The 25,003-nt window shown below is 44.4% G+C and overlaps 1 protein-coding gene across 2 annotated transcripts in view; it reads left to right on the top strand.

Annotated features, from left to right (window-relative positions):
* Positions 1-8,630: 8,630 nt before the first annotated feature.
* Slain1 (SLAIN motif family member 1) overlaps positions 8,631-25,003 on the top strand; it is a 59,907-nt gene continuing 43,534 nt past the window's right edge. For both annotated transcript variants that reach the window (XM_032917220.1, XM_032917219.1), the window contains exons 1-2: positions 8,631-9,364; positions 15,743-15,882. In XM_032917220.1, the coding sequence (XP_032773111.1) occupies positions 8,817-9,364; positions 15,743-15,882 (688 nt within the window). In that variant the 5' untranslated portion in view covers positions 8,631-8,816. The remainder of the gene's footprint in view (positions 9,365-15,742; positions 15,883-25,003) is intronic.

The raw sequence follows: 25,003 nt of genomic DNA, 5'->3' as shown, positions 1-25,003 counted from the left end.
GCCTGGGACTGGAAGAGAAAGAGACAGGGTATTTTCTTAATTAGTGATTCATGGGGGAGGGCACAGCCCATTGTGGGTGGAGCCAACTCTGGACTGGCGGTCCTGGGTCCTCTAAGAAAGCAGGCTGAGCAAGTCATAGGAAGCAAGCCAGTCAGCAGCTCCCTTCCATGGCCTCTGCATCAGCTCCTGCTTCTGGTTTCCTACCCTGCTTGAGTTTCTGTCCCGGCTTCCTTCAGTGATGGACTACAATCTGGAAGTGTAAGTCAAATAAGCCCTTTCCTCCCCAATTTGCTTTCTGGTCATGGTATTTTGTTGCAGCAATAGAAATCCCAGGTAAAACAGGTGTGTATTATTGCTTTTTTCCACCTCTGTATTGTTTTCTAGTAGCAACTGAGACCTTTCAGATATTTTTTTTTTATGTGCCAGTAAAAATTGCTTCTAAATATCATCAAATTAAATCCTGAGTCTAGAGACAGAAGCTTAATGCCGGTTGTAAAGCTATAAAACACCGCTGTTATGAATTCTCTCCTGTCCCATCTGATTGGCTATTCACTATTTCCCAGAACCAATCATCTTCATGCTTGAATTCTGGTTTGGTAAAGGCAACCATATTTTTCATAAAGCATCTGATAGTAATCAATACATTTTATTCCGTCTGATAACAAGTTATTTCTGAAGATAAAAACCAAGAACCTACGGTCACACATGCTTCATAATAGGGATTTGTCTTGATAAATGTGTCTGAGATGATTTCATCATTAACAGGACACTACAGACTCACTTGATGGAGATGGCAATGTCACCCGATGACATGATCTTATGGGGGCCACTATAGTAATTCATGTGAAACATCGTTGTGTAGTAACTGGCTATGTGTATTAGTTCTCTTTGCATTGCTGTGAAAAAGCACTATGACCAGAGACGCTTATAGAAGGAAGGCGAGGTTTTTCTGGATAGAGCTTCAGAGGGAAAAGATTCCATCGCCGTGGAGAGGCATGACAAAAGGCACCAGACTTGATGGTTGGGGCAACAGGTCAAGGCTTACATCCTAAATCATAAGCAGCACACAAAGAGGCTTTGGGATCTCAAATCTCACCCTCAGTGACAAGCTTCCTCCAGCAGGGCCACACTTTCTAAGCCTATCCGATAGCACCACCAACTGGGGACCAAGCTTACAAACCTCTGAGCCTGTGTGGGGCATTCTCATTCAAACTGTGACACATCGATAGGCACGATGACGACACAAACGTTCTATAACAAGACTATCACCAGCCTCTCTGTGGAGACCAGAGTGGCTCCTAGATTACAGCTTCAGTGCAGATCATCTCTTCACAATCTTATTATTGTTTTCTGAGCAATAATTATGTGCACAGAGTGTGGACACTCTTTTGAACCAGAATCATAGCAGTAATTCCTGTCCCACATCGCACAGTGCTTCTTGTCCCACATTGAGTGAACTTTAAATGAGCCTGGCCTGAGTCTGTAACACTTGTGTATAACTGTGGTAAGTTGTGCAGAGGACTCTTATAGAAACTCTGTAAATTAGCAAAGAAAACCTTTTCCTTGATGATGCAAAATAATCTTTAATCACTCTCTCAGTACCCAAGTGAGGCTGACACTTTGCTTGTTAAGTACTCTCTACCAAATCATTTTCCCCATAGGCTACAAAAAATGAGTCCTCCAAATGAATGAAAATCCCACTGCATTGTCTTTTAGGATGAGAGGAGCACTTGAGGAATACATGAAAAGAGACCGTTTTAAAAGTAACATGTTTAGAACCTTAGAACTGCCCACTGTGGCGGTTGTATAAATGGCGTTTTTCTTCAGCAAGACTCAAATTATACCAGTCACCTTGTCCTATATTTTTAAACTTTGAAAAAAAATTGAAGTGATTTTTATTTATTTACTAGCTTCCATGCCATTGCGTTCTTACAGATTTGTTCCTTACTTTCCTGAACACTGAGGTGAGTGCTTCTGTCATTCCCTTCACAACGTGTGATATTATTTTCTTACGGATGAACAACACCTCATTGTGTACAAGGGCCGTGTTTTCTTTAACCGTTCTCCTGCTGACAGTCACTGTGGTTGATTGGGTATCCTGAGTATTGTGAACAATGCCGCTTTATTTATTTTAAATTAGGTTTTTGAGTTAGAGAGTGGTGCTTTTCAGTGTAGCATTTTTTTTATATACAACACGTCTCATTTTACTACGTTCTCATGGTCCCTTTTCTGTTTTCATTTCTATCTCCCTGGATCCATTTCCCTCCTCCCGACCCCCTGCCTCTCCACTCCTATCTATTCTAATCTATTGTGCATATGAGAAAACTCATGCGGTATTTGGGTATGTATATATTTTAAAGATGCTTTACGTATGTTGCTATTCTAACGTTTCCAATTTGGGGGAAAAAAGAAAACCTTCTGTGTTTTGATAGTTTTAAATTTAAAAACATTTCCCAAACCAGCATGATACCTGTTTGGGTTTATCAAACGCTATAACATTGTTTCCTTGGAGCATGTTTAAGGGTGATATTAGCTTGTAATGAATCCTAACGTCCAGACTTGGCAAATAGTGCTGAGATTTTATGCTCTGCTTGTCATGTGCTCAGAAAGAAGCACTTAGTAGCGAGTGAAGAGCCATTGTCCTGGGTCAGTGTTGTGTCTCCACTGGCAACTTTGTTGATCTTGGAAGCCGACTGTTTTCTTATCTGTTCTTGGTGACCTTCAAAGTCCAGTAATGTTTCTTTGTTCCTCTGTTCAAGGCATCCCAGTTACTGAGCTTTGCACTGGTTGATAGTTTCTCTTTACAGTTGACGGGAACTGCGCTGGCTAATTTGATGTCAACATGACACAGGCTAGAGTCACCTGAGAGGAGAGAACCTCAATTGAGAAACTGTCTCGTTAAGACTAGACTGTGGGCAAACCTGTAGAGCATTTTCTTAATTAGCGATTGAGGAGGGAGAGCCCCACTCAGTGTGGATAGGACCATCCCTGAGCTGGTGGTCCTGGGTTTTATAAGAAAGGAGGCTGACAAAGTACAGGATAACAATGCTACAATCTACAGAGCCAAATGAAGTAACAAGAGGGGCCCACGAGAGGATGCCGGAATCTCACCCAGGAGGGGAAACAAAATAGACTTCAGAGGCAAATGGAAGGAGGGAACCGGTTAGGAGAGGAGGTGAGGAGAACAGGGATGGTGAGCAGGCATGGGAGAGAGAATTGAAATTGCTGGGGGCATCTCCAGGAGTAGAAGACCTGGGACAGACGAGGCTCCTGGAAGTTTATGGGGGTATCCCTAGCTGAGCCCCCTAGCAGCTGGGGATATGAAGACTGAAGTGGCCATCTCCTGTAGCCAAGGGGGACTTGCAGTAGAGGGAGGAGGAGATCAACCCACAAACAGAGCCCTGAACCCAAAATTTTCCCTACCTACAAGATGGACAGGGATAAAGATAGAGCAGAGATTGAGGAAATGGCCAACCAATGACTGGTCCATCTTGAGACCCATTCCATGGGAGAGAGCCATCACCTGACATTGTTAATGATACTCTGCTATGCTTGCAGACAGAAGCCTAGCGTATCTGTCTCCTGAGAGGCTCCATCCAACAGGTGAATGAAACAGATGCAGAGACCCACAGCCAAACGTTAGATGGAACTCAGGGAGTCTTGTGGAAGAGTGGGAGATAGAATTGAACAAACTGGACATGTCAAGGACAGTATAGGAAGACTTACAGAGTCAACTAACTTGGGTACATAGGGCTTTACAGATACTGAACCACCAACGAAAGAGCATGCATGGTCTGGACCTAGGCCCCCTACACGTTTGTAGCAGATGTGCAGCATGTGGGTCTCCTAACAATTGGAGTAGGTGCTGTGTCTGATTCTGTTACCTGCCTTTGGATCCCCTTCCCCTAGTTGTACTGCTTGGTGGGGCCTCAGTGGGAGAGGATGAATTTAGTCCTGCTGTGTGATGTCCAATAGCAGGATGGTACCCAAGGGGGAGATTCCCCTTCTCTTGGAAGAAAGGGAGGGGGTAATGGGAGGAAGGGTTTGTGAGTGTGGGCTGCAGGCTGTGATCAGGATGTAAAGAGAATAAATAAATTAATTAATGCAAAAAAAGAAAGGGGGCTGGGCAAGCCATGGGGAGCAAGGCAGTAAGCAGCACCCTTCAATGACCTCTGCACCAGATTCTATCTTTAGGTTTGAGATCTTGTCCTAACAACTTCCTTCTGTGATGGACTATGGATGCCAAGAAGCATAAGCGAAATAAACCGTTTCCTCCCGAACTTGGATTTTGCCATGGTGTTTCATCATAGCAATAGTAACCCAAACTAAGACAGAGACCAAATCAGGAAACTCTGATTCCTAAGGGGATTCCTAAGACAAGACTTGGAGGTAAGACTGCCTCTCTCTGATTCCCCCTGACCGCCCGAGCATACACTGAGCAGATTCACCTCGGCGTGCCTCAGTTTCTTCATCTAGGAATGGAGTAATAACCACTTTAAGAGGTGTTGGAGATTAGATGAGTTCACATGTAATTAGTAAGCACTAATAAATAGCTACTCTTAAAAACTATATAAAATTCCTTTCTCATGGCAAGTCATGCTATTTGAGGGTTTCATTGTTGTTTTGTTTTGTTTTGTTTTTAGAGCAAATTGACCACAGAGGTGACAATACCAAGGATTTCAAATTAGGATGTGAGAGCTTCATCCTCATTATTTTGATGAATGCTTTTCAGTTGGGTAAAAGGAACCAGATGAAGTCGTCTCTCGCCACTGTAGCCCTTCCTGACCTGAGAGCTAGAGTCACTCTACGCTTGGCCACCTCCTGTGCATTTTCATCTTCACACTTGTTTTGAGCTATTGTTAGTCTATGTGTTTCTTTCCTCACTAGATAAAGTCTCAGAGGAGACAGTGTCTTACTCACCTTTTAGAAATTATAGTGCTGCGACTTAAACATAATAGACATATAATAAGCATTTATTGAAAGGGCTTTTTTAAAAGTATAGCTTGCCACACAAACATAATTATTATCACTATTACTCTTACTGTAAGCACCACTGTATGACTTTATAGGGAATAATTACACGGGTGTTTGACATGAGTCTAAGTAGGGGTGCTGAGTGAGGTTGGGAAATGCAACCTAAACACGATGTGTCATTGATGTGCTTACTTCTCTCTGTATGACCCCCTTACATTAAAACGCCGCGTGTTCAATGTAGTAAGAGTTTTCCAAGTTCTATTTGGGTCATTTGTGAAATAATCGATTATCCTGGGTCTGCAAAGAGCCTTCTCATCTTCCCATGTTGCTCCGACAAGATAAATGAAGCATATGCAAATAACTAATTAGGTTCTGATCTTAGTTCCAGATACGACGTGGGAATTTACTTATTCATCTTTCTGTAAAAAAAGAAAAAGAAAAGGTGTTTCAATGTTTCTCTGCCATGTTCTACTCTCTCCGGTGTGGAGAGCAGCCGTTTCCAGTAAGAAGCAGACCCACTGGAGAAGAACTGGCCTCTGAATGAAGTTGAAAATAAGGTGGAGATCCTTGACCTTAGTTTTACATACTAGGCGAATTTTCATTTCTTGGGGTTATTAGAGCCACAGTCGTGAATTTCCGCAGTAGACAGAGGAGAGCCATTGGGCTAGCAGGAACCGTTGACAACTGCTGTTGGTTTTAATACTAAACCTAGCCATGTGACCTAGCCCGGCTCATCCGTAAAACTAGGATAGCAACAGGCAAGCTGCCTCTAGATTTCATAAAAAGACTTCTTTCTATGTATATGCTCAGGAGGATATTATTGTATGTTTCAGTTAGGGTTTCTATTGCTGTGATGAAACCATGACCAAAGCAACTTGGGGAGCCAGGGTTTATTCAGCACTTCCGCATCACTGTTCTTCACCAAAGGAAGTCAGGATAGGAACTCACAAAGGGCAGGAACCTGGAGGCAGGAGCTGATGCGGAGGCCATGGAGGAGTGCTGCTTACTACTGGCTTCCTTCCTCTGGTTTGTTCAGCCTGCTTTCTAACTGAAAGCTGGAAGGCCAGCCCAGGGGTAACCCCGCCCACAATGGGCTGGGCCCTCCCACATCAGTTTCTAAGAAGATGCTCTACAGGCAGGCGTTCCTGCAGTCCGGTCATATGCTGGCGTTATTTTCTCAATTAAGTTTCCCATTTTCCCCAATGACTCTAGCTTGTGTTAAACTGACATGAACTAGCCAGCACCTGCTGCTTGTGCAATTTTGTTGCCAGATAAAGTGATTTAACTGACAAGTGATAGCTACATATGCCATTCGAGATATATACAGGTGACTAAATTGATTTTTATGTTTTTAGAAGTAACTTCAGTGATGACGTGTGATTTTAAAAGTGTAAGGAGTAAGGACTACTGGGAAATATGAATTTCTTGATCCAGTTTCGAGTGTGTGATGTACGGGTGTTTCCCATAAGGGTTTTAGTGAGATGTGCCTTTTTAGGTCAATGTCTTCTTTGTACACACCGAAATCGTTTCATTTAAAATACTAAATTTTAAATATTGAGTAGCTACGTATGCAATTTCTTTCAAAGAACACAGCTTGAGATTTGCATCAAAATAAAAAAAATTAGACTGCTTAATTAAAACCTTGACACCACCAACCTCTTCAATTAGGTGTTAAGGAGAACGGCACCCTGGGGATACCAACTTAAAATCAGTGTGCATTTTGAATGCCATTAGCAGGTACACATGCACAGTTCTCCGAAGGGAAGAAAAGAGCTTTAGTAGAAAAAAACAATTTAACATTTCTCTAGAGCAGAAATTATTTTGCCTTTTAAAAGCAAGGAGAGACCATGTCTGCTGCCACCTAAAACAATGCTACCCACATTTTCCAGGCTTAAATTTTCAGGTATGCTTTTTTTATTTTTGTAAACAATGGCAAATTTTTTACAATAACTGTTACTTAAAATATAGCTCTACAGCCTGACCTCTGGTTTCTGGGATGTGTTCTGTAGACCAGAAAGGCTGTTTACCTCTCTGCTTCTTTAGAGTCTATGAATGCTGTAGTAAAAATAACTGCTTCTCTTTACTTGTTAACTCTTGTTGTTTTAACTATTATGTGCTGATTCCTAATTTCTTTCACTGATGTGGAACTCGGCAGCTCTTTGTTCTCATTGTGTCTGTCCTCTCCCTTTCTTTGTGTTTCAGGGATACTGCGGCCCGCATCTGCCACTGAGCATGCGGGGAAAAATCTTTCAATAGATTCTTCACTTAGGAGTTTCAGTAGTAGCACTCCACTTCTCCAGGTTTTAGTAATAACCAACATACCCAAAAAGATAGAATGAAACTTGGAAAGGTGGTGGGAGATACAGGTGGTTCCGGGTCAGGTCGGATGGCCAGCGGGGCTTTGAGGGGGAAGGTAACTTCAGGGAAGTTACCACACACTAACTTACAGAAGCTCTTGCCAGCCAAGTTAAATTCAGGACACCCACCTTGCACATACACCCAAGTTTAGAGGCATAGCTTGCCAAGTGAGAAGACACAAGTGTTTCTGAGCAGTAAGACGCAGGATCAAATTAAAAAAGATTAGAGGCGACATCCTAGCTGTGCCACAGAGATGTACGCTGTGTTTTCATTGGCGCTATGCGGACAGTGCCTGAGCGAGGCCCTTCACAAGATAGGATACCATCTGAGGATGAGAACCAGCGGTGTGGATTGTTCTCGCAGCATAACGGCAGGCTTGCCTTTGTGTTAAACACACAAAATGCTGAGCCAACATTAAATGAACAAAAACGATCAGTTCGCCCGCTTAAAAGCACTTTTCTTGAAAATTAATGAAAAGCAGGGTTTCCAAGAAATCCCCCCACCACCACCCACCCCCAAACAAACCAACTTTTGAAGCGGGGAATATTAGACCTTTCCTCTTTTTGCTCAGGCATGTGTGACTTTAATAGTGTAAATTATTTAACAGATGGAGCCCAAGTTCGCTTGTATTTGCAGTGACTGTTGAGAAGCCGGCTTTTAGAACACAGTGGAGCATGCAGGGGGATGCTCAAAGATCTTTTGTCCAATATCAAAGAGCATGAAAACCCTACTCTGGTTTAATGGTGAAAGACCGGTGGGGATAGTTCATATATGGCTATTAGATAGGGTGAAGTGAACGCCTGACTTTTAGAAGCTGGCCATTCTCCCTCATAGAGACGGGGATCACTCACTTTCCCTCCTCACCCTCCCCTATCCCACCATTTTGTTTCTGTGTTACCTAACACTGCCCTTAGAGGCATCTTTTCAAACAGACCCAAAGCATCTGGTTTTTGTGGGGGGACTCAGTATCACGCTCCCCAGACCTTCTATTTTGAAGAGGTTTCATTAGCATGTGGAAATACGATGAAGTCTAAAAGTGCTCTTGTAAGGGGGTTGGCCGTTGGCCCTGGGTACGTCTCTCCCTGCCGCAGACACCTGCTACTTCTTTAGATCTCATCTCTGGCTGTGTTCCTAGAAGTGTGGCTCTCTCGCCCTAAGCGGAGGAAGTGCGAGCGGCGTGAAGTTCAGGCCAGGTCCAATCAGGCACCTGGGGTTAGGTGGCGTGGGTGCAGGCGGATGCCCAGGGCGGGTCCCCGCCGCAGGTCCCGCCCCCTCGACACAGCCATCATCGGAGGCTCCGCCCCTCGCGCCCCGCCCCGTCCCGGGGCCGCGGCTAAAACCCGGAGCCGCTAGAGCAAGAGCACGGTGCAGAGCTGCTCGGCTGCCGCTTCCTCGGCCGGAGGCTGGGCCCTGGTGCTGATGCTGGTAGGCTGCGCGAGCTGGGCCCGCGTAACCACCTCGCCGCGGCGCTCTGGGCTCCCGCGATGATGGCGGAGCAGGTGAAATGCGCCTCCCCGGTGGCGGGCTCCGGCGCGGGCCCGGGGCCGGTGGTGAACGCCGAGCTGGAGGTGAAGAAGCTGCAGGAGCTGGTGCGCAAGCTGGAGAAGCAGAACGAGCAGCTGCGCAGCCGGGCGGCCAGTGCGGCCGCCGCCCCGCACCTGCTGCTACTGCAGCCGCCGCCGCCCTCCGCACCGCCGCCAGCCGGGGCCTGCAGCCCGCTCACCACGCACAGGGCCCCGGCCAGTACGACCTCTCCGGCCCCTCTGGGCCCCGCGTTCCCGGGCACCTACTGCTTGCCCAGCCCGGCGCCGTCCCTGCTCTGCAGCCTGCAGCCCGCCGACGCGCCCTTCGTCTACTCCAAGCCGGCGGCGGGCTTTTTCGGCGGAGGTGGCAGCCCGGAACCGGGGACCGCGGGGACCCCGCCGGGGGAAGCCACCACGCCACCGTTGCCGCCTCCAACGCTGCTGGACGAGGTGGAGCCGCTGGACCTGGAGAGCTTGGCCGCCTGGAGCGAGGACGACGACTACACCTGGTATGGACGAGCTCCGCCGCCCCCCTCCCCCCGGGGTTCTGAGGCCCAGCACGCGGGGGCGGGGCGTGGGAGGCAGGGGACCCAGAGGCCTAGCAGGTGCCAAGCCCCAGCCGAAGCTTTGAATGAAGGCAGAAACCTGTTTTGTGATTGTGCCTATTGGTGCCTATTGGACTGGGGGACTGGGGACTGGGGACTGGGGAGGAATTGATCCCTGCCATCTGCCTTGTGCTCTGCTCTTTGCTCATTACCGAGTCCCAAGCTCCTCGTTAGCCTTAAATGCACAACTCATGTCATCTTGTCGCTCAGCCCTGATCGCTCTCCCCCCCCCCTCTCCCTGTGTGTGTGTGTGTGTGTGTGTGTGTGTGTGTGTGTGTGTGTGTGTGTGTGGTGACGATGCTTGTCTTCTGCCCTCCACCTCCACTGCTTACTGTTCTTTTCTTACAAACGAACATTGCACAGGATTGGTGTGCAGCCCCTCTCGGTAGCGCCTGAAGCCGCCTAGTGATGGGTCTCTTCTCAGACGTCTGCTCTTGCAGTTGGGTTGTGTAGTTATATATGCCATCTCTCTGTATTTTCATTGATAACCTTTCAAATACTGATTTGATTATTAAAGATGTGCTTACCCTAGTATGTCAAAACCGAAGGCCTGTTAGGGGATGAAGGGAGCAGTGGAGGCACTATTATTATTTTTAAATGAACTTAGGAGGAATTTTCATTAATTTTAAAAATGAAACCGTATTGAAGCGGGCAATTTTATGCCACAACTTGACACAGGCTGGAACCTCAACAATACCTCCATAAGATCAGCCTGTAGAACCTTTTCTTAATGATCGATTTGGGAGGACCCAGCCCATTGTGGGCGTTGCCATCCCCTAGGCTGGAAGTCCTGAGGTTAAACAAGCCATGGGGAGCAAAGCAGTACCTAGCATCTCTCCGTGGTCTCTGCGTTTAGCACCTGCATCCAGATTCCTGCCTTGTTTGAGTTCTTGTCTTGTATGAGTTCCTGTCCTGACTTCTTTTAACGATGAGCTGTGATGTGGAAGTATAAGCCAAATAAATCTTCTCCTAACCCCCCCCCCAAGTTGCTGTGTGTGTGGATCCTGGTGTTTATTCACAGCAATTGTAACCCTAACTTAGACAGTGCTGTGAGAGAAAAACTTTATTATCTAATTTTAGAAACTTTTAGGGTTGATTGGCAGGATGCCTGGTGGAGACCAGAAGCATCTATTCAATGGGAATCTGGTTAGCTGTGTTTCTGCTCGCGACTGAGGAGTTTTTAGAGGAGACAGGTGCCTAGACCCTGCGTGATGTGTTTCCCCTGCTGCTGGTCCATGGAAGGCTTGGCCTTTGTGTGCCTTCTGCTAGGGTTTGCCTGCTTGGTCGCTGGATGTACACTAGCGGTACAAATATACCTGAGGAGTGGTTGGATAAAATGGAGTGTCAGGGGAGCAGAGCAGGGTTCACATGGAGGAATAGTACAGGCGGAAGAGTTTTATCCTTTTGTCTTTAGTGCTTTTACTTAAGAAAATCAGATTTTTTTTCACTTTGTAATCTTGTTAATGATTGCATAGAAAGGAAACAGAAGGTGGAGAATCTTACTGGTTTGGTATTGGGAACTACAATCTTCCTTTCTCATTGGCAACCTACACGTCAGCTACCTGTGGACTTTGTCGATTGCTTTGATTTTGAGAATTAATAACATTAATTGATCATTAACTGTGGGCACGTCTATCATCTGCCTCCAACTTTGATTTTAGGAACCGTGCAGGTGTCTGTCTTAAGTTGTGCGATTCTAATGGCTCAACTTCCAAGAACTTTAAGCCATTCTTTCTAAACCACGTTTGGGGGAGGGTAAGGCCTAAATATAGTTCAGCTTGTATACAGTATTGAAAAATGGCCTTGCAGTGGCTTTTGTGTTTCACTAATGCCTGTCAGCCCTTATGCTAATTTCAGATCAGTTGAGCTTTTGATTTTTTTAAATGACGTCATATAGAAAGAGTGAGAAGACATTGGTTTATAATCCTGATAGAAACACAAAGGAGCAATCCCTTCACAGTATGGCATATTTTAAAAATCTACTATCATTGTCATTATTATTGTTGTTGTTACTGTTATTTTGTCTTCCTGAGAGAAGTTCTCCCACTGTAGCCCAGGCTGGCCCTGAAGTCCATGTCTTGCTCCTTAGCTTTCCAAGTGCTAGGATTTTAAGTGTGTACCACCATGATGGGCTTTCAGATTTATTTTGGTATTGCTGTTTTTCTGGTTAATAATAGTACATATATGCCAAATATAGCTTACCACAGTTACCCAACTATCCACACGTATTGTTGTCTAGCTTTTAAATTAAAACATCAAGAGAGCATTGAAATAAGTCTTCAAAGGAGCTATTTAGCGGGATCTGCGTATTAGCCTTTAATGTGGTTTGAAGCAAATCTAAACTGAAGGAAGTTTAACTTTACTCATCAAATGTGCGGGCCAATAATAAGACTCGACCCCTCATTGCTTTAAAACTGTTCCCGTGGACATATGGCACACCATTTCTAGAGTCCCTTCTTTAAGCAAGGAGGAGATCCCAGGTGGGAAAACAGAGGGGGATCGTTAATCTTAGTTGGATGCACTGAGTGATTTTTGAGCTCACCTAATTTACAGATTTTTAAAAATCATTTTAGATATTATCTTTGTATGAAAACATTTCAGATACTTTCTGATGAAAAGGTAGCCATCAAGATTTACTTTAAAAATTTCAAACCACCTGCCAGTGTTTCCTGAGCACCCCAAGAACTTGTATGGCAGTCCAGGTGCCCCCACCGTGGAGTATCACAGTAGTGGCCTCTCCTTAGGATCCCATGGTGCAGTGTGCATGGTGCAGTGTGCGGTGTGCAATGTGCACGGTGCGGTTTGCAGTGTGCCTCACCACTTCTTCTGTGCATTAAGGAACAGCTGCAGCAGGATTGCAGTCTGTATTGAGGTGCCTCGTCAGCGCACGGTTTGCAAACATCTCCTCCAGACACTCCGTTTGCCTCTTAATCTCTTAGCAGTGTTTCCCAGGGGAAAAGGTTTTATTTTTGGTAAGGCCCAATGACGCCTCTCATTCTTCTGGATCATGCATGATTTCAGTCGTAGAGATTATGGTGAAGGGGTGTTTGCTGATCTTGGGGTACAGACTTTCACCTACGGTTTCGAACAAAAAAGATACATTTTTATTTTCAGTTTCCTTTCTTTTAAAGTTAGTTTTGGATACTGTATGCAGTTCCAGGGCTCACAGTTTTGTGCATGACTAGTCTTGACACCTGCATCATTTGTTCAGAAGACTGCCCTTCGTTGACGTTTTTTGCACTGAAAATATTCAGTGTTCTTTGCTTGGTTCCCTTTGGGGTCTGTCATTTTTCCATGCCTCTCTAAGCTGTCTTCGCTCACCAGTTAGCGAGACTCTGGCTTTGTTTTCTTTTAACAGTTGTTTGGCTATTGAAGGATTTTTCCTTTTCCATGTGAATTTTAGAATCTGTTTCTCCATTAACACACACTCACACTTCCCAAAACACACACACACACACACACACACACACACACACCACACCACCCCAACACACACACACACACACACACAACACACACACATCCCCACACACACACTCCCCCCCAACACACACACACACACACACACACACACACCACCCCAACACACACACACCCCAACACACCCCAACACACACACACACACACACACACACCCCCAACACACACCACACACACACACACACACACTCACACTACCCCAACACACACATACACATACACTCACACTACCCCAACACATACACACACACACACACACACTCACACACAGCTAGGATTTTTACTGGAATTTCTTCAATTATAAAAATAATTTGCAGGACGACCTACACCTTAACAGTTTTTAGTCATTGAACCAATAACCTGGTCTATCTCTCCATTAATTATGTCTCTGATTTCTCTCAGAATGGTCTTGTAGTTTTCTCTTGTGTAAATCTTGTAGACTTTCCTGTTAGATTTGTGCATGGGTTTGACGGTTTTGAAGATATTCTTCAAATGGAAGAGGGGATGTGAAAGTGTCAGCATTTTGTTGCTGGCATGTATAGACGCCTGACAAGTGCGCTAACCCAGATCCTACAGACATTGCTACTATACTTACCTAGTTTTAAATGAATAATGTCCTCTGTGAAATGTACATATCTGTCATATATAGATAAAGACAGATTTACTATGTTTTGGTCAAAATGTTCAGCCTGTTGCTGGTGGGAAAACCTCTATCGAGGGTTGACTAGAAATGATGGGCCCAGTGTCCTGATTTTGCTCTGTGGGAAGTGTTAGTCTGTTATAGTCAGAATGCTACAATGTCTTCAAATAGCGCTTCAGTTGGGTTGAGGACAATTCCTCTGCTTCCAGATTTTTTTTTAGTGGCTGTCAAATGCTTTTTTCTTTGTCTAGCGAGATCATCACGTGATCTTTTTTCCATTTTAGTTACTATAGTAGGTTACACTGATGTTCTAATGTTTAAACCAAGCTCTCATTTTTGGAGTAAACTCCATGTGGTGACGATGAAGAGTTTGTATGTGAGACTCAAATTCTAAACTATTTAGACTCTGCATCTGTTCCTGAGTGATGGTGGTCACTAGAGATCCCCCTCCCCCTAATGTGAGTGGTGGTGGTCACTAGAGATCCCCCTCCCCCTAATGTCTGTATCTGGCTATAGAGTCAACAAAACACTGCCCTCATGAAATATGTTAGACTGTTGTCCCTTCTATGTGACAAAGTTTGTAAAGAGTTGGTCTTTTGTTTAGAAGTTTGGTAAAATTCAATAATCAACCTTTCTAGCTAACTTGTTAGACATTTTTCTTTGTGTGAAGGGGTTTTTTATCTTTTTTTTTAAATTTTACTTTTTAACTTTTTTGTACATGTTCATTTAAGTTACTTGTCTATAAACATCACCCAGATGCCACTTGTGTTATTGTGATCCTGGGTTTGTTTAGATTTGTATGGATTGTATCTGAGGCTTGGGTATGAACCAGGCTCTCAGCAAAGTGGGGCAGTGGGATTTCCATGATCAGTTTAGCTCAGAATATCCTAAATGTGTTCTCGACCCCAGAGGTGCCGTCATTGCTTGGGAACTTGTTAGACATTTAGGTTTTTTGAACTTACGCTGAACCTGTTGAATCTGGAAACGGGAGCTGCTGTGTACTCAAGGAATCTCTGTCTGCAGCACTGAAGATAAGGACAACGGCCTGAACTTTACTTCACTAAGTACCAGGCACTGCACACAGCGGAAGACTCAAGGCTAGGCAGGCGGGCAGGAGTACTAACCACCTGTGTCACAGGAGGGCGGGGGCAGCACCTGGGCATGGGAGTATTGGATTAATGGATGTTTAGTGGATACACAACTGTGGGCCACGTTCCAAGAAAACTATGATATAATGCAGCTACCATGAAATGACTTAAAGAGAAATTTTAGATTCCTCATCTGTAACAGGAGTCAGCAAAAGAGAAAGTCGCCTGTGCTGGCCGCATGGTATGGGTGGCAAGATAGGTTTTACACTTTTAAATGATGGAGTGTCATCAATCAAAATAATTTAAAAACTACAATGTGTAATTTTTTGAGACAGGATCTCACGACGTAGCTCCGGCAGTCTGGAGATCTGTAAAGATCATGTTGGCCTTAAACGCACGTATCTGCTTTCCTCTGCTTCCCCAGTGCTGGGACTAAAGTTTGCAGGAATGAAGTCATGCCTTTTTAGTTGAATTCTGACAGCGGTGCTTGTGGGCTGCAAGAGTAAGCTGAGTAATCATAGCAGTAATTGTGCTTCAGAGCCAAGGATCACAAACTAGTCCTTCATAGAAATTGTTGCCAGCCTCTAAGGTATCTGAGCGACTTGAATACATTGTCCACCTCTGTGGGCTGCTGGTCTCACTCTGACAGGTGGCAGTCTTGGCTGACAGCAGGAGGGTAAATAATGAAGTCTGATGTTTCAGGACTGGATGCTCATTAGAATCACAGTAACTTGGAAGGATTCTGTTGCAAGCAAGAGCGGTGGCATTAGTTTCTAGACATGCCGAGTGATACCTTAAGATAGCGACAGTTCAGTTAGCAGAAGCTTCTCTCAAACAGCTAAGGGGAGGGGGATTTTTAGATGCGTTTTTGAAGTAGTTTTCAGCGGGCTTTGGAAAGTGACCTATTCTATTTGGGGATATTTGCCGGTTAAAAATGATTCTCTCGGTACTTTGAAGACTCAAATGTGGTTCTGTTTCTATGGGAACGTTCAGCACATGCTGCTTTCCTCCCAAAGAGAGGCACTTTCTGTAATCTGTATCATACCTATAATGTAGATTTCTTTCTTTTTTAAGGTTGTACATTGGCTCTTCAAAGACATTCACCTTGCCAGAGAAGTCCCTGAGCCCTTTGCAGTGGTGTAGACATGTCCTAGATAACCCAACGCCTGAGATGGAGGCAGCCAGACGCTCCCTGCGCTTCAGACTGGAGCAAGGTACAGTGAGTGTCCTCTCCCTCCTCAACCTCCGACTGTCCTCTTGGCTTCCGTGTCTGGGTTGGGAATAGACTTCAGCTGATAAGCTCTTCTACTGAGGTACAGGCTATCATTGCATGCAATCCCACTGTCCTGAGGAATACAGCATTCCTCAGTGAGGGCTGTGCTCACCGGCCTCAGTGGAACCACCTTGAGCCAGAGTTTGAGCTGACAATATGGAATATCTCTTTTTCTCCTCCTGTTTCAGAAATGGGTCAGTAAGTGAAATGGATCTGCCTTCACTGTTCTAAATTGGTAATTAGGGTCTGTGGCTCAATTCTAAGTCAAACAGGGAGTCTCCTGGGGTCCACTTTGTTGTGCCCCTTCCCTGTTTAGATGGGTGTATGACTGAAAGTCCTGACCTCTATATACCAGAAACTAATCCTAATAGTGTACGTCCCATTGGTTAACTGAGAGAGGTCAGCAGAAGGCGCATGTACACACACACACACACACACACACACACACACACACACACAGAAAGAGAGAGACAGGCAGACAGACAGACTGACAAAGAGATAGGCAGGCAGAGATAGAGATACAGATAGATAGGTAGATAGATAGACAGACAGACCCACACACACCCAGATAGACATGGGGTGGGGAAGGAGAAGAGAGAGAATTGTGGGAGAAACAGCTAAAAGAGTGTGTGGTCCCTAGCTACTTCCTTTCGCTCTGTGCCCAGTACTTCAAGGCTGTAATCGTGTGGCCTTCCACCCTGTCCTTTAACCTCTCAGTGTCTGTTCACTTTCCGGGAACATCCTTTCTGCCTGTGCATCACTGCCTCTCAAATCCTATTTGAACTTGAGAGCATAGGCCCTGCCTTTCCCGGGGGAAGGAATGTGTATGTGCGAGGATGGGCAGAGGGCATCTGCACTGGTAGTCAGGAGCACTGCACAGGCACACGGAAGGTTAGACTCTGCTTCTCAAGCTCTTCAAGGAGAATGGATGGTTAAGAGACACTTGAGCGGAAGACAGACATGGGTAGAGTTTCTTTGCCTCTTACTTCTACCATAGTGTGTACTTCACGTTGGCCCGAGGCAGGGCTTCCCTTCACCTGTAGAGTTAAGTGATTGAGAGTTTTGCTAAGCAAGAGGATACTTGGGTGATGGGGTCAGAGTTGGGGTCTCCCCGGCATCAGGGTCGCATCCTTAGCAATACAGAGATTCTGTACTGTTTGTTGGATTGGCATAGCCATAGGTTATAGTAACAGAAATCTAGCTTCAGTACTTGGGGAAGGTGGAATTTAAGACACATGTTTTGTTAGCAGTTGATGTATTGATGGCAAGTTGAAGAGGGGTATAGGAGTGAAGATATGCTGGGAGGACACTGGCTGTGAGTACTCGTGCTGTGGAGTGATACCCGATGTCCAGAGGCCCGAGCATCGGCTCCTGTCCTGCTCAGCAAACACCGTGACTCTCAGCAAACGAGCAAGTCCTCTGCCTCTCGCCTTCTGACTCAAGTAGTCTTATGGTCTTACTCTGTGGACATTTTGATGTCTGAGTATGGTTCGAAACTAAAGTCAGATGAGATCCAAGGACTACAACACTTTAGCTGAGTCGTCAATAAACATTCTTCTGCAAAGGGACACATAATAGATCCCTTAAGGTTTTTCAGGCTACACCCTTTGTTGTGACTGTGAAACTTCCTTGTCACCCAAAGGCAACTATAGATTTCAGATCAAGTGAACAGAGTTCCAAAAGCCACCATGGACACAGATTTGAATTTCAAGAGATTTCTTTTTCTGTCATGAAGCACCTCCCTCCCCTCATATATACAAACCATTTGTTGTTGTAAAATTATAAAAAGTAAAATGCCGTCTTTTACCCCAACTAGATCTGGCACTGTAGTGCCCCAAGATATCTGGTAGACATCTTCGTCTCAGTCAGCAAAGCGTCTCACCTGCTCTGCTCCATCCCATATCACACTGCCGAAGGCCTCTCTCTGAGCCTGGCAACAATCTCTCTACCCATCTAGTTCCCAAGGCAGGTTGCCACCATGCCAGGAATATACATCTCAATTCCGTGGTGGCCCAGTGTCTCCAGCCACTACATACTCTTTGAACTTAAGTCGCCATATAAAAGATCATACGACACAATAACCTCTGATCCAACTCATAAGATACAATTGCCCACCTAAACATACAAAGCCCTGTGCACATCCATCCCTTAAGAACATTCATAACCTATAAAGGTACAGAGTGGAATCTTAACATCCGCCTCCATGTTTTCTCGACAGCTCCCCCCGCCCCCATCTCTTCTATTCCAGTATCCTCTTCTTCCCTCAAACTTTTTCTCCTGCCCATTCTTCCTTCTCGTCCAATGACAGGCCTTGTTCTATCTTGTACTTACCTTCACCTGTATGACATCCTACAACCGTTCTTAGCTGATAGATATCAAAGAGACTGGAGGTGGCTGGATGCTGCCCACCATGGCCACAGTGTAGCAGTCCCTGCTTCAGGGATTGACTTGCACACAGGTAAACTACAGGGTTGACTTTTGAGACAGAAAAGGAGCTTTTAGTAAATGTAATATGAGTCTGATTAATAGTTTTGATCAGATGCCTGATTATCTAGTTTTGCTTTTATTGGCAGATGGGAAGTCATGCGGACATGCAGTGAAACGGGACAGTTTTATTTGTGCTTTAGTTTATTGGAATTTAATAGAAAATATTTTAGGTGAGAACTTAACTTTTCAGAACCAAAATCAGTGACCGACTAAATTTGTTTATTAATCTGCAAACTTTTGCTGTGTGACTAAATGCATTTGTTTCAGAGATCTGTAATTCCATTGTAAGATAACTTGCTGATTTGAGCTAAAGGTCTTGGTGGGGTGGAGCTGAAGCCTTGAGCTCCTTGGTAGCTTCCTGGAAAGCATCAGACCCCGTGGTTCCTGTCCTTGTACTCTGCTAAAGAGACATCGTTTATTGCACAAAAAGCATACACTTTATTAAATGATCTTTTCAGCTTGAAAAATATTAATCATATGGAACTAAAGGACAACGGCTGATTGTCTTGTGCTTTTCCTGTTTATTTCTCAGATGTACTATACAACAGGTGCTGTTCGTTTTTCTGTTTATGTCTTTTAAGTTTTCATTTGTTAAATGGCTGTCGAGTTACATTACCTTTTTAAAGTTAATTAACTTTTGAGAATTTTATACATGAATAGTGTACTTATGTTATCCTCCCCCCCCCAACTTTTTCTGTGTCTCCTCAAATTCATGGCCTCTTTTTAAATTATTCTCTCTGTCTCTCTGTCTCTCTGTCTGTCTCTCTGTCTGTCTGTCTGTCTCTCTCTCTCTCTCTCACACACACACACACACACACACACACACACACAAAGCTTTTGACATTGGATTGTGAGGTTTAATCTTTGAATCCTACTCCTTATACATTTTTTTTCAGCACATCTTTCTAATTTGGCTTTTCTGAACTACAGAATGCATACGTATTTTTAGGATAGGAATGCTTATGTACAGGCATTGCAATATCTTATCATATGTTGTATCTCACTTAGTTTTTAGTTTGCTTCATAAAGATGTGATCTTCTCAGTCCTGACATTAGTTTACTCCAGACTCTCTGGGTTGTCCCTGCTTGTAAGGGGTGTGGTGTTCTGTCCTGTTCCTGGCTGTGCACCCTCTTCTGTTCTTTTAGCACCAGATGTCTGTCACCTTCCACAGCTGTCATGGAAGGTTCTCCTCGGCCCCATTCTGAGCACCGTCCTAGCGTTTCCTCAGTGGCTCCTCAGATGCCAGCCTCTCTTGCAGACTCTGCTCTTTTATTCAAATGCCTTCTTTACTTGTGCTTTGGATGGGAGAAGGCAAGAAAGTACGTGGGAGCTGAACTGTGAGAGTGTCACTGTCTGTGTATCTTGTCCCAGTTGTTAGGGGCACAGGGAGTTCATAGTGTTTCCCAGAGGACATGGAAGGCATATCCAGTGTGTGTGTGACCTTTAGGCCTGATCCTGCAGCCACTGCAATGCTGGTCTTCTTCCTTGCATTTTACTTACATTTCTACTGCTTAAAATAACATGGGCATTTTAGAGTATTGTCCTGTATTTCGGGCATTATGAATTTATTCTTTAATTCCTTTGTGGTGCTCATTGAGAGTCACTTCTAACCTGGGAACGTTAGCCGCACCAACACTTCTTGCCGCCTTCTTTCTTTATAAGTTCCTTACCCCCACCCCTATTTTCTCTGTTCTTTCTGGGAACTCCTGATGGCTAAGCTTTCAGTTTCCCTAAACTGATGATGTTCAAGATTTCCGTGATTTCCTTGCTTTTCTTTTTATATTTTTTCCTGGGCATTTAAAGAACTCATCTCCCAAGTTGTTGCCAGGTGTTTAAGAACTTCCCATGTGTCAGGTCCCATAGCGGTCTCCCACGTTCTCTTCTGTAAGGTGTCATTGTGTTTTGTGTCTAATTAGTCTGTTTGAATTTATTCAGATATTAAGTTTGTCTCTGTTGAAGTCTGAGCGGCAGCTGGAGGAGTCGAGTGTTTTCCTACATGTTTGGCCACAGAGCTTCCTTCCCGCTACAGACCTTGCACCAGCCACTCCAGACCCTTCCAGATTCCTACTGATTTCCCTCACTAAACAGAGTGCTGAAATCCAAGTCTGTCACTCTAAGATGCTGTGACCCTCTCTAGTCCAGTGGTTCTCAACCTTCCTAGTTCTGAGGCTCTTTAATAGAGTTCCTCGTGGTGTGGTGACTCCAACCATTTTCATATGAAGCTACTTCTCATGTGTAATTTTGCTACTTTGATGAATCACAATGTCAACATCTGTTTTCCAATGGTCTTAAATAATCCCTGTAAAGGAATCATTTGACTCCCACCCCAAAGGGTCCCTACCCACAGGTTGAGAACCCTTACTCTGTCTTCCTGTGGGTCTAAAGCTTTACTTCTGCCCTAATGTGGTTTTGTAAGAACAAAGGGATTTCTTCCTAGTCTTCCCTCTTGAAAATTTACTGACTTCTAATTAAAGGACTTTTTTTTTATTTTTTGGTCAGTGATGGTTAGTAGAGATGAGAACTACATTGTAGCTGATATGTTCCTCAGTCAGTACAAACACTAGAATCATGTGAGCCTGAGGGTTAGTAGAGATGAGAATGACATTGTAGCTAGAGATGAGAATTACATTGTAGCTGATATGTTCCTCAGTACAAACACTAGAATCATGTGAGCTCTCTGCATGTTAGAAGTTTCAATAGCTCTAATGCAGCATCTTTTTTGTGTGGATGTCATTTCTCCCTTGGGCAGACAACAATTTCGAATGACAGGTTTCAGTGAGCACTTTCATAGAGACCTAGTGTGCTTTGCCAAGCCAATTGTAACACGCCCATCACGGAACACTAGGCGGAAGCTTGTATTTACTTCATTTCCTGTTATCTGGACACAAGGGGCTGCTCATCAGAGAGCAGATGTTTCAGATAATTGGTTTCTAGGTCTTGACCTTGATGGTTTTGAAAAGAAAAGTGCTTAAAACTTAGACTTTTCTGTCAGGTCACGTGAGGGGCTGTGGCCGTGAGGCGCCTGAGGGTATCAGGTGTGCAGGCCTCTCTTGCCCTTCTGTTTTCCTCTGCATGTCCTCCTTTGCCCTAAGCTCAGATCAGCGTTAGTGACCAGGTAGCTATGCTGCTAAGGAATAAGCCACCGCAGGGAGGTGTCTCCAGAAGGCTTTGTCACGGTCTGTCTCCGTCTCCCCTCACTTGGCATTTTTTCCTTTCAGAGACATGCTCTTTTTGTGTGGCCCGGGTTGGCCTGGAATTCACTACATACCCACATAGCCAAGCTGTCCTTGACCTGGCCCCCTGTGCTAGGCAGCCATGCTGAGACTGACGCCTAAGCTGCACACCTGTTCCCTGCTTGACTTCTGTAGGCACATTTGGCCGCCTTTCTTCAGGATTCTCTTCAGGTTTGCTCTTACAGGGCCTGTTCAGATTCTCAGTTCTTAAAGGGCGGTTAAGCATCTGCCCACAGCACACCCTTGACTTTGTGCCTCAAGGTCACAAAACCTGGAAAAAGGTGTCACAAAACCTGGAAAAAGGTGTGAGCTTTACAGAGAGTTTCCAAGCTAAGGCGTGTAGCTGTGAGAATAAACTAACAGTCTAGCCTTTTTGAAGAAAATGAGAGAGAGGAAGAGTGTTTTGTGAGATATATATATTTTTAAGAAGATAGCAGTCACACTGTCACCGTCTTAAAATAATTGCTCTTTTCCCAGTGTCTGAGGCCCCCATGTTTCCAGGTATGAAGTTACTTAGTAACACCTGGAGTGATTTCTGTTTTTCTGAGGGCTGACCTCACTGTTCAGCCGTAAGGAATATTCTGTACTCGATTCCCTGGTTTGAAGATTGGATGGAGAATGCTTGTTCTCTAATTAGGAGGAAACCTGTTTTGTTCGTTCTTAAGTTTATGACTTTTCTGAGAAGATAAAGGATCCGTGCCCCAGTGTTATCTTGGATTACCAATGCCTGATACAACTTCTAGCACGCTTTCAACGCTGACCGTTTGGTTTTACAGTCGACTGATTTGATGCATTTAGTTTTCTTAGATGTACACACACACACACACACACACACACACACACACACACACAGAGAGAGAGAGAGAGAGAGAGAGAGAGAGAGAGAGAGAGAGAGGAGATTTCCACTGAACAGTTGTTATTGTCAGCGACATCCTACTAATCAAGACAAAAGCCCACAAGTCATATGGTGCTGCTCATTAACTGTGAGCTCTGTGGATGATGCTTAAATCTGTTTTGTTCACTGCTGTAGCCCCCTCACTAAGAGAGTAGTTGCCATGGCACCGTAGGCGTTGAATGCTAATTACTGAATGGATGAGTCTGGGGCAAGGGATTTTAACTAGTGACTAGGCTCAGTGCTTTTAACTAGTGACTCCGCTGTGTGAGTGTCTACTGCGTCACACGGTAGGAAGGAACATGCTGAAAGATGTCACTGGGCTAGCGGAAAGAGTAAGGAATACTGAATATGAATCAACTTGAAAACTATGAGGTGATATAAACACAGACATTTCTGCCGTGCGGGTCCTCATTTTTTCAGGACGTGAACCTAACACATAGGATTCCTCTTTGTGTGGCTACCTATTCTCACAGAAGGTTCGGGCCATTTTCTTTTTTGGGAGGGATCTGTTTATTCTACACATGGGTGAAGATGCTTATTTGAGTTAGGGATCATAATCTAAAATATTTTTGAAGGGTAGTTATGTATAAAAATAGAAGATCCAAAACCTTTCCCTAGTCTGTTTTTTCTCTTCTGATTTTAATTAGAACTGTAGGCGCAAGCTTGGCATCCCTAAATTGAAAATCTTTTTATAAAATGTTCTAAAATTTGGGGGAGACTTTTGAAAGCCAGCAAAATATTACAAGTAGAAAGTTTGATGCCATAACTTTTATTTCATGCTCAAAATCCTACAAGATTATTGCATATGACCTTCAGTCTGTTCTGTACAAAGTGTATACGAACAAATGAATTTTGTGTTTAGACTTGGGTCCTTCCTGTCTCTGAGATGTTTCATGAATTTAAAAAAAAAAAAAAAATCCAGGTCCTGAGCCTTTCAGATAAGGTCTAGCCTACCCATTTCTGAAAGACGAGTCTTATTCTTCTGCCCTTTTGAAATGCAGATCGCAAAACCACAACGGACTTTGCTAGGATCAACTCCTTGATAGCCTGAATTGGGGTAATGATAACCTAGAAGAAAATCCGTGTCACGAGGCCGGGATGTTGACCAAATAATGATCAGAACGCTTCTCTAAGTAATTTGAAGTGCCCGATACGTGGCTCAGTTAATTTGGGTCCAGTTAATAAAAGCTTATCTGACTCAAGGTGCTCAGATGTCCAGCTGAATCAGGACAGTCACATTTGGGGGTTACGAATGTCATTTATACAGACAGCACAGCCCTCAGATACCGTTTAGAGTCATGTTTGGCTGTGGCCACTAGGGTCGTACGCTGAGATGTGTGAACAGACACTGGCTGGCCTCTGTTGTTGTTGTTGGTTTTTTTTTTTTTTTTTTTTTTTAATGTCTTTGAGTGACGCTTCCCCCTTTTCTCTCAGTTGTTAGGACGCTGTGTTCATGCCTAGTTTAGTCAGACAAGAGCATTTGATGTGACCCAGTGATCAGAAAGGTGGCCTTTGCATTTGTAAAATACGACACAGATTGAGCTGAGCCATTAGGAGCTTATCAAGAATCCGTCTCCTGGAGCCTGTCCAGTGTCTCCTTGCATGGCCCAAGATGCTATCCCTGCCCGATCGTGTTTCCACCCTAGGTGCTCTGCCACATTTGGAACACCGATTTAAAGCTTTGAAGGAGAGGTCATTTTAGGTAAGCTTCCCCCAAAGATGCTCTTTCTTGTTGGGAAAAAACAATCTAGAATCATGCTAAGTGTGTGTGTGTGTGTGTGTGTGTGTGTGTGTGTGCTGGAAATTGAAGACACATTGTCGCAGCCGTGGGGTTCCATCACATGCTCGCTTTGCTCTTCTGTTCAAAATAGCCTCCATGCTTGCGTGCCGCTTTGGGTGATGATTTAGTAGGTTGCAAATACCCAGGGACTGGGTCTCTGTTCAGTTTGCCATTTCAATCCATTATATCCAGCAACCTGGGAATGTTTGCCAAATGACCTTAGATAGCTCCTCTTTCCCTCCCTCCATCCCTCCCTCCCTCCCTCCTTCCCTCCGTCCCTCTCTTCCTCCCTCCCTCCCTCCCTCCCTCTTTTCCTTCCTCCTTTCCTTCCTTCCTCCTCCTTTTTTCAAATAAAAATGAAATATTTATTCAGTATATTATATGTTTCCTAAGTTGAAAAAGAATTAATAAATAAATTGCATAAAATATATGCAACTATAAAAAAAATCTACCAATAGTACTGCATTGGTATACAACAAAATGAAATATATTACTATCTGGGGAAAAATCTCATTATTCTATTTTCCAGATTCCTAGATTTTGGTTTACTATTTATGACAGTTAACATATTCCTTTTTTTCTTCCATTTTTATTAAGTTAGATATTTCTTGTTTACATTTCAAATGTTATTCCCTTTCCTGGTTTCCTATCCATCAGCCCCCTAGC

The sequence above is a fragment of the Rattus rattus genome, chromosome 12, assembly GCF_011064425.1.
Source record: "Rattus rattus isolate New Zealand chromosome 12, Rrattus_CSIRO_v1, whole genome shotgun sequence".
NCBI lineage: Eukaryota > Metazoa > Chordata > Mammalia > Rodentia > Muridae > Rattus > Rattus rattus.
Note: the sequence above shows the minus strand (reverse complement) of the source record. Positions and strands in the feature narration are given on the sequence as shown.